The sequence below is a fragment of the Protopterus annectens genome, chromosome 7.part0, assembly GCF_019279795.1.
Source record: "Protopterus annectens isolate FY-2018-M chromosome 7.part0, PAN1.0, whole genome shotgun sequence".
Classification (NCBI taxonomy): domain Eukaryota; kingdom Metazoa; phylum Chordata; order Ceratodontiformes; family Protopteridae; genus Protopterus; species Protopterus annectens.
Window position 1 is genome coordinate 1,186,440,995 of NC_056739.1, and position 10,655 is coordinate 1,186,451,649.

Genomic DNA, 10,655 nt, shown 5'->3' on the forward strand with positions numbered 1-10,655 from the left:
TTCCGGGGGGGGTTTTAATTTTCTAATTTCCCCCCCTTCCCCTTTTAAAGGGAGAGACTTGAGCCTGGCTTATAGAACAGTCTCTGACCCAAACCTAATGAATTTGCTACACATCTGTAAATCAAACAGGACTAGAACTACCCATTCTAGGGACATAAATATGCCCTGCAACTTGAATAGGACTTGCTGGAAGGCCCAGCTACTGCCACGTTTTTGGAATAGGCTGCAATTCTTGTGAAGCAGAGAACCTCTATGACACTGTTCAGAAGGAACCTAGATGAGTGGATGGGGCACCATAAATTCTTACGGGGGAATAGCACCCACAACCCTCCTGGAAATTGGCCAGTCATGACTAAATATATTCCTGGGTACTGACTAGAGTGTCTATGGTATTACATTCGGATGAAACAGCAAGGCTTGAAATGACCTCCGGATTGATAGCCTAGTAACCTGCTATGATCCTATGTACAAAACCCAGGTATAGAGGGAGTGCTTTCTGAGCATTTAAACTTAAGTTTCAGTAATATCACTTACATGAATGTGCTGTAAATACAGGAGGGCCTTAAGCTTGGATAACTTGTTATTTAGACATCTTGTATTGAGCAGTGCTACCTTGATGTAATTCAGTTGTCAGTCATCTCATTCCATGCTCATGTATACCGCTCATGTATACCCAATCCCCTTAGAATAAACCAGCTATGCAGCCAGTTGTCAAAACTAATCATCTTTTGTATGTTGGCACCATTCTTGGAAGAAATGATTCCACTCATTACCAAGGTCTTTTCTGCATTTGTGACATGTATAGAGAGCTCTGACTTTTTCCTACATATTGCTAAGGGGTTTCTGTGCTGGGTAATTTACCCCTGTTTGGACCACTACCACCATGTCATAATTGTATTTCTCTGTTTAAGGTCCCTTGAAATGTTGGCTATTTGGCTTCTGAATGATAACTCACTGTCACCATGCTTTTAACCATCTTTGAGATTTAAAATCTGTATGCCTGAGTATGGAGTCACCAATCACTGGTGCTCTTTGTTTCTGCTCAGTGTATTCTGCACAGGATTTGGGATGATCCATCACATGGTGACTCATAGGTGTTGTACCAATATGTATTCTGCTTAGCTTACTTAGGACAGGCATGGACTTTTTGAGAGCCTTAGCTTACTGAGGCATGGGCAAGGATATTTTGAGAGCTCAGCATAGAATAATTTTAGAGTGCAGTTTCCTGGAATGCTGCGTTTAATGTGTGCATTTATTTGTTTTTGTCAATTCCCGAATCTTTTAAACTGTCACATGGTTCCTCAAGTAATCCTGAATTACCTTTGAAAGTGTTTTTTTTGGAAATGTAAAACTGTGGACTCAAGATCCTAAGCTTAAGACCCTAAATCAGTTTGTATTTCTACATAGGTTAATAATAATGATGATTGGTCTCCTTTATGGCCTCTCCTCTGGTCAAAATCACCTTATTTTGAAACATTTTACCACTCTTAATATCAATGTAAACATTGGCCATATTGAATTTATCCTGTCTTATCTGGGGTCAATGCTTCCATATTAGAAGTTAATGTCCGTGTTTAAACTAATAATCCAGACTCCCTCCCCCTTTTTTGTCCACTTTGTATAATCGTATCAGTGTTTAAACCTAATAATCCAGGCTCCCCCCTTTTTTGTCCACTTTGCATAATCCCAATGTCTTAATTACTCTTTCAGTAATCAAAAGTGTCCATTTTCACTTATCGCAGTAACCAATAGTGTCAATTTGGAATCATTTCCTGATTGTGGCCCTAGCTTCATCCAGTCAGCTCATTTGTTTCAGCAAAACAGGAGCTGGGTATTCCTGAACTGGCAAGAGCCTTGCAGTCCATTTGTTTCTGCCAAGGCATCCCTATTAGCCCCCTGTTCTCTGGTGAAAGTTCAGTTTTAAGAAGTGGACTACCATGCTGGTCCAGAAGGTGGCCTACCATCTGCCCTTGGGAAGCCCCTTTTAGCGACTCTTTTGAGCCCAGAATTGCTCCCCACTCAAGGGGAAGTATACCTCCACAAGCCAGTTTCCCCATCAGTTGCAAAGTACAAATGCACAGGTCTGCACTCTAGTGTTCCAGCTAGGTGCCACCCATGTGGTCAGCCTGAGCCACCTCCCTCCCCCAGGATGGGTGAGCCAGCAATGGCTTCTAACTACCATCCTCCCCAGCAGCACCTATAAACATGCAAGCCACTAACAAAATTCTGGTCGCATGAGGTGATTAGTTTAAGATTTAAAAAGGAGTTTGCTAATTGGAAGGAACTATGGGAATTCTTATGGTATTTTTTATTTTGTCTTTCCAATACTATTCTTCTTTTTAATATAGTTTTGAATCATTTTTAACATTTTGAGAAATCCCATTCTTGTAACCCTTCCATAATGTTAGTATGTCCAAGAACAGTTGACTTCTATATTTGAGCAGAAAGAAAAGTCTTGATATTTAACCATCTCCCACATTAGTCAATTATGCAGGTTTAGTTTATAAACCTTACTGCAATCTCATAATGCTAATTCAAACATAGTTTATCTGAAGGAAGAAGAAATAGATGCAAATTTAGTTTTGAGGAAATGTGGTCAGCCTGTAATTTAAGAAATGCACTAAGTGTTTAAGTGGCCAGCCGCGGTGGTGCAGCAGTTAGCATTGTCGCCTCACAGCAAGAGGTTCTCCTGTTCGATTCTCGGCTGGAGCGCCTTCTTCTGTCTGCATGTCCTCCCTGCGGTCGAGTGAAATTTCAAGACATGCAGGTAGGTGTGTGCGTGAATGGGTGTGCCTTTTTTGAAGGTGGGCATTGGGTTGGCAACTCAGCACTGAAAAATCCACTGCCAATCATTAGCGGACCTGAGTTCCGCTGTGGCGACCCCTAACTGGGAAAAGACGAAAGGCTAAGTGTTTTTAAGTGATGGATTCCCTCATTTCTGCTTGGCTTGTTGTTTCACACCTCCAGACACGCACACACACACAGAATATTTGTATTTCCTCAGCCTATGTTAACATTCGTAAAAGTCCTTATGGAGCAGATGTACACAGTTTTGATTTAGTCAGATTTTTATTGTCTTTGAAAAACAATTGCATTAAACAAGTTACAAAAGATAGCTACAGCAGATTGGTGGCATATGACTGCAATGGATTGTTGCAAATTTTAATGTACAAGAGATGATCTTTCTTTTAACTGAACACTCCTTTCTTATGCAGATAAGAAGATTGATCTGAGTACAGTTGATCTAAAAAAGCTGAAAGTGAAGGAGCTGAAAAAAATTCTTGAAGACTGGGGCGAATCCTGCAAAGGGTGTGCTGAAAAATCTGAGTACATCAAGAAAATCAATGAACTTATGCCAAAGTATGCGCCAAACCTTTCCAGTGCACGGACAGACCTCTAACCACCTTATGTGATTTGCCATTAAACATCAGTAGAAAGTTACCATCTACTACTTCCAGAAACTGTTTGTTCATTGTTCTGGACTCCAAGAACTTTATAACTTGAAATAGATAAAAAAGGGGAGAGCTTTCAGTATCAAACTCTCAAAGTTCCTTAAGTGGATCATGCATTGTGCTGGCCAGGACATTTTTCAAATTGCACTATGTTTACTGCCTTGACACCCTTAGAGCAGTGTAACTAATTTCATCAGCTTTCCTTTTTGATTGATCTGGAACAGTTTGCTAGTAGCCTTAACAGTTCTAGACACACTTATTCAAATTCTGAAATATTTTGAGTCATGCAGTAGTTTAAACTTCTGTTGCCAGTTGTAGTTTTACTTTGTGGGTTTCCAGCTTAATTTGGTGTTGTGAAGAGCAGCCTTCACTACACAAATTTTTATCTTAAAGGTCCATTTTATTGTGTCTGCTTTTGTTACCTACATAGTTTGTGTTTTACTGTGAGGTGTATAATTTTAGGTATGTTTTGTTTCAATTTTTCCAGGTGTATGGGGAGGGGGCAAAGCTTAAGAACTTGTTTGTTACTGTTTATATAGTCTGATTTGAAGCAAGAGATGTTCTTTGTTTTCCTTGCAGTTTAACAGCTGCATAACAGGCCACGTAACTGGGCCTTACTTTCAACTTGGGCCTAGAAAATTCTTTTGGTAGCAGCTAGTTTAGATAGTAACTCTCTGCTGTTTGTTAGCATCATTTACTAGTACCCTTTCCACATCAGTTAGTTGTGATTTTAACATAGTAAGGCTTTACTTGTTACATTTCACCCCTGACTGTTCTGCTGCTTCTCTTAGAGGCTAGTTCAAGAAGGTTACCCATAAATGGCCATTAGAGGGTGACTTGGCAATGACGAAGGTAAAAAGCAGCAAAGCCTTCTTGTTCAGATTATGCTTTTGTACAAGATCTTATCTCTTACCATATTTTGGCAGGTTTTTTATATAGTGGCTAAACCATGCTTTGTTTTGGGCCAAATATTGCTGTAGTCATCATGAGACCCCATCATACCTCTCAACCTTAGTGCAAGAAATCTGGACAAAGCTTAAAATGTGATTGGGGGGGGGACAAAAGACCAAAAATAGGGATAGATTTTAAACATTGCTCTTACAAATTTAAGAGAGTTGCTAGAATAACATGCTTTGTGTGAGCATGCATTTTCTGAAGGATATGAAGTTTGAAACTCAATGTGTCATTATTTAGTGACTTCAGTCCACAGTGGTTTGCCAGAAAATCACAGATTTTGAGAAGCAGACCAAAATATGAGGCAAAAATCTCTACATTCTGTGAAAATTTGGACAGTTGAGGTGTGATACCCATGCCTCCTAAGATTTTTTTTTTCTATGCTTAAGTAGTAGAATGGCTTTACTTTAAACTGTGAATCTGAGTTTACCAGTACTAGGGTGGAGCTTGATGATTGAGATATAAATTTACTGTAAATAACTTTTTTATTTTTTCAGACGATTAATACCATGGTTCTTGAAATTTGAGAGTGGGACAACAAGTATGTTAATTCTGAGGTTGTAGAAATGTTTAAATAAGGCTCATCTTGCAGGGGTGTAGTACCACTAAATAAGACCTTATCCAGAATAGCTTTGAATCTCTTCTCTGTTTTGCCAAGTTTTCTCCATAGCTAGAAACAAAAAGACTTGAAGAGGTATCCAGTATGGAGTAGTTTGAATTTTCACTCATTTTGGAGAAGAGAGAAGGCCTTTCTATTATGGAGAAGACTAGTTTGTCAGCTTCATTACCATAAGCATTGCTCATCTTTCAAGGTAATAAAGCATAGTACCAAAAAGCTTTGAGAGTGGATTTTTTTTTACTGTTCCAGAGCTGTGGACAAGTTGTAATATGTATAATTACTTTATGGTGGTGTAGAGGCAAAACATCAGTAGGTCGTAATAGTTGAAAATAGTAATGATACAGTTACTAATGGTGAGGTTTTCCTATTTGGTCATCTAGAGAATTGCATGGGTTAGGTCTGATAATTAAGGAGAATAAATCTACTTCCAGAAGTAATCTTGATAAGGCCACTCCTTTTCCTGATCACTAAAGGACAGGTAAGGCTAGGGCACTCTTATTTGTTGCCATTTTCTTTTCCCACTTCTGTAAAACAGTGTTCCCTCCAAGGGTAATTCTGGAAAATAGTATCCACGTCTTTTGTAGACAGAGCCAAACCTTATAATGCAAAGTTTTAAACAAGCCTGAAGTTTCTTTGGGGTTACAGCTGCTCACTTCCTTGGTTAGAGGTATACTGTCACCAGTTCTACCATAGAAAAGTGGGTGTTTAAGACTGAGAAGATCTCTTTGTCCTTTAAAATGTAGTCCTTTCCAAATCCTCCTTAATGCCATTCTGTTTCCTTGTTTAGAATACTGTCCGAGTAGATTTCTTGTATTTTGCAGTCAGGCCACTCCCTTTCAGTCCCCAGGTACTTATTCAAGGTACTTGCTCCCAGAAACTCGAGGGAATGGGTCTCCATCCTGGGATTTCTGGCTCTTGAAATAATCTGGAAGAAGATAATTTCAAAATGGTTAGATTGTATTTCTCTTTCTCTGTCAAGGGAATAAATTAAGAATATGCATGCCTCCAGAATAAATGGTCTGTTTTCATATATTTAGTGGTTGAGAGAGAGACAGCGTTAGAAATAAATGGTCTAGGAATAATTCCACAGTATTCCCAAAGAGCATTGTAGTTACTCAGCCGCAAAGACATAATTTGCTAACTTACTGAATATAATAGCTAGCTGAAAAAAATCTCAGCTAAGAATTTCATGATGGGGCACATGACTGAATTTATTTCTAGAAATTCATCTTCAGGCCTTTTAGACTCGAAACATTTTGAGTGCATGTGCCTTTGTTTGTGAAACTGTTTTGGAGGCTTAGCTGGCCTTTGGTGCAGAAGAAGGTTTCTGACACAGCAGGCTGTACTGGTTGTGTAGCTCTTTACCTGTCTGTCCAGAAATCTGTATAAGGCAGTGCCAAAGTTGTAGGTTTATACATGAGCAAGTGGTACATAGTAAGATTTTGTGTCTGTACTTTATCTGACAGTAGGAGTGGGCTGTGAAGCACATCATCTGACTACAGGGGCAGAGTGTATGTTAAAGGTCAACAAAAAAGGTGATATTAGCAGGCAACAGGATCCACAGCAGGAGTAAAAATGGCCCATCTATTTTGAAGAAGATTCTGTAGATGAGTGGGAACTAAATATAAAACATTTTCCCTTTAGTGTACCTCTAACATTGTGTTCTTTAGGCTCTACAGCACTGTGGCTGCATCAGAGGAGGCTTTTCGCTTGGACTAGGCAAATATCTTTTTGCCCTCCTCTATTCCATTTGGTGCTAGGTAATTAGTACATCTGCATAAGGGAAGAGTCAGAATCCTGCAATTCTAATGACTACCCTTTGACTCATCCAATGTAGTTTTCTTCTCTTTTCAAAATGACCCTGGTAACAGAATACTTCGTAGTTGGTTTTCAGCATTAGTGTCCTGGGGATGGGTAGCAGTCACTTGAGTCTAATAAACCTTAATCTGTTTGAGCGGCTGTTGGGGATTTTTAAGGCAGTGTGTTGTCCCAAAGATTTGTTCTGCAACATTTCATAATCTACTAGGAAAACGTATTTTACCAAGTGAAGCAGGTTAGACCTCACTTCAGGCACAGTGATTCTGGGGCCAAGTTGTTCTACATAGGCATGTTTGTTGCTGTATTGAATATTTGTATCCATTCTTTGGTTGCCAGACTGAGAGAATCTGATGTCAGAAGAAATCTAAAGGTTGTGTTGCAGATCACGCTGCTTAGAATTTATTCTTTCCATTCTTACACCTGATTATATTCAGTATGTTAATGCCCCACTCCCATTGGATGTCATACTTTTGCACACATGAAGCATGATCTTGGGTTATTGTCTTAAGTAGCAATTTCTTTTGCTTGGTATATTGGCAAATTAAAAGTTTATAATTGTCTTACTTTGTAACTGGACTGTCCATTTTTCTTTCGTAAAATAGGATCTAGTTTCCACTTTACCTTGTATGTAATTTGTGTATTTCATTTTTTTATTAATCATTCCTTTCTGAGATGTGTGTTCCAGAGTATGTAAAAAAACTGTTGAATAATATAGTGACAGAGCAAATGGTTTGCAGTATGATTCATTTCAGTTAAAACTGTGTCCATTAATTAATCCCTTACAATGAATGGGTAGTTGCTCCCTTTTAAGGAGATATTCCTTAATTCTTATCACAGCAAAAAGCATGCACTTCAAGGAAGGCCACTAAATAGGCATCTGGGATGGCAGTCCATCAGTCTGACATTTGCAGAGTGAATAAAGTACAGCTGTGTAAAATCTTACCATAAGAGTAGATGTCCTTCTCTTCACTGTTGCAGTATTCTTTACAAAAGGGATCTCCTGCCAAAGGTAGCCCAGCATCCAGCCAGTATAACAAAGCCTTTGGAATTGACAGATCTTGTACGTCACACATAAGCTCCCCATGCAAGGCATAGGGCATAAAGGTGACATATGGACATGCACACCTCAGAACTGAAAACCCCAGGAGGAACACGTTGAGCCAGAAGGGGGGGGGGGGGGGGAATCCTGGCCAGGAAGGCAAAGTGAATAGAGCAGAGCAGAAGGGGAGGAGGGAGGGAGTGAATACTGCAACAGGGAATGGAAGTACATCTACTGTTATGGTAAGATTTTACACAACTGTACTATATCTTTTCATGTCACTGTTGGAGTATTCTTTACATAAAGGAGAGTACAAAAGCTCAGGAAAGAATTTGGGAGGAAGAAGGAAGAGCCTTCTGGAAACCCACGCAGGATAGCTTTTGTTCTGGAAACAACATCCAACTTAACGTAATGTTTAGTGAAGATATAAGATATGGACAGCAGTCCAAGTAGCAGCTTGAGGGATGGTATTGGTGCCCAGTCCTTTGAAAAAAAGCACCAGAGGAAGCAACAGCTTTGATAGAATGAGCCTTTACAGAAGTAGAAAGATATTTACCTTGAAAGGAATAACAAAAAGAAATTGCCTTAGAGATCCAGGAAGGTATGATTTGTTTAGAAATTGCTAAACTCAGACCCGGGATGAAAGAAAACAAAGTTGCTCAGATTTGCAAATTCCTTGAATCTTATCCAAATAATATCTGAGCTGCCTATGCGACTCCAAGGGACCAAGAACCTTCTCACTAGCAGCCTGCGGAGAAGGACAGTAAATTGACAGACTGATTAAAAGACAACCCCATTGACCACCTTGGGCATAAAAAGAATGATTAGTATGAAGAGACACCCTGTCCCTATGAAAAACTAAGAAATGAGGAAGAGCCATAAGAGCCTGGAGTACAGATACTCTCTCAACTGAAGTAGGGGCCAAAAAAAAAGAATAGTTTTCCAAGTAAGCTGAAGCTGCATGCTCAAAAGAAGACAGTTTCAGTATTTCAAGAGCAAAATTGAGGTCCGAGGAAGGTGTGGAATAGGCTTCTTGGGATGATATGAAGGACACCTTTAAGAAATTTTTTGACCACAAATCTAGAGGCTAGAAGGAAGAGTCAAGGGTAGACAAAGAGAAATAGCTGAGGGGTGAGCTTTAACTGAACAGTATGCTAGCCCAGTATGGAGCAATTCACACAAATCGGAGAGGTCCAGAGGGATCCTCAGTGAAAAGGGATCCTGGTTATAAGAGACTCGTCAAACAAAAAAAATCTGTTAATTTGGACAAAATGATTTTCTGGGAGTGAGGTTCCTGGCCTCCTGCAGAACCGTAAGCATGTCTTCAGAAAAGAGGTGCGTGAAAGGGATCAAAACCCTATCACCCACAACGTTATTTGAAGAGTGGACAAGTGAGGATCAATAAGAAACCCTTTATCTTGTGTGCGAGAAGGCCCAACCCAGTGTGGTAACTTGTGGTGATTGCCCTTAGCTAAGTGAAGAAGGGGGAACTAATGCTGTCTGGGCCAAAAGGGGGTCACCATCAAGATTTTGGGGGAGTCTTGTTTGATCTTGAGCAGAACCTTCAGAATCGGGGGAAGGGAGGCATACAGAAACATCCCCTTCCAAGGATAAGATAGGGTGTCCACTTTCAGAGCCAGAGGGTTTGGGACTTTGGCACAGAAATGAGGAAGTTGGCTGTTCAGAGGGGAGGCAAAAAGATCTACCCATGGAATACCCCACTGATGGCAATATCCAGAAATGCATCTCTATGAAGCATCCATTCATGAGTTTGTGGTCTGCTCAGTCTGCCGTTATATTTTGCTGTAAAGGTATGTAGACAGCCTGAAAAGTCACTTGGTACTGGAGAGCTAGATAATCTGAAGAGCAGTTCTGCAAAGAGGGTAGGACTGCCTTCCCCCTTGCTTGTTTATATACCACATCACTGTGGTATTATCTGTGAAAACTTTGAGAGGCACTGAAAGAAAGGGGGAAGAAAAAGCGTGAAGAGCTAGAAAAAGAACTCCCATTTCCTTCCTTTTGATGTGATCTGACCTCTGATGGGGAGGCCAGAGACCCTGGATCTTGAGGAAACCAAAGGAGGCTACCCACCCTGTCCAAGGCATCAGAAAAAAGTTCCTGAGACTAGGACTGGTGGTTGGAAAGTAAGTCCTGGGTTGAGAGAAAGTTGACTAATCCACCACTGAAGCTCAAGTTTGAGACATGTAAGTTGGGGAATTAGGAAATCCAGTGGATGATGGTGTTGAAGCCACACTGACTTGAGGATCCACTGTAGTTTTCTCATATGGACTCCTAGCTAGAGGCAGCATAGGAATGGTGGAAGCCACGAATCCTAGAACCCTGAGGAAATAGCTGTGACTGAAGCCAGAGGAAGAAGAGTTTGAAAAAAGGTGATCAGAGAGAGGGCCTTGGGTGGTTGGAGGCAGGGATGCCAGCATATGAATGGTCTGAATCCTGCAACTGAGAAAAACATGATCCTGAGAAAGAACCAGGACTGATTTCTGAAAGCTTATGGTAAACCCCAGGCTTTGTAAAAGATTAAACTGGAGCTGCAGAAGCAGGACTTCAGGGGACAACATCTAAATGAGCAGGTCGTCTAGACAGGGAAAGATCTGAACCCCTCTCATCCTGCAGAAGGCAATGACAGGAGCAAGGCATTTGGTAAATACCCTTGGGGCAGTAGTGAGGCCATAGTGCAAAGCAGAGAACTGAAAATATGAGGAAGAAACAGAGAAAAAAAACTTCCTGAAAAGGGGACAGATGGAGATGTGTA

The 10,655-nt window shown here is 40.5% G+C and overlaps 1 protein-coding gene across 1 annotated transcript in view; it reads left to right on the top strand.

Moving 5' to 3' along the window:
- Nucleotides 1–4,487, top strand: part of MANF (mesencephalic astrocyte derived neurotrophic factor) — a 252,922-nt gene extending 248,435 nt beyond the window's left edge. The window contains exon 4 of the mRNA XM_044077798.1: nt 3,216–4,487. Within this exon, the coding sequence (XP_043933733.1) occupies nt 3,216–3,400 (185 nt within the window). The 3' untranslated portion in view covers nt 3,401–4,487. The remainder of the gene's footprint in view (nt 1–3,215) is intronic.
- Nucleotides 4,488–10,655: the final 6,168 nt, after the last annotated feature.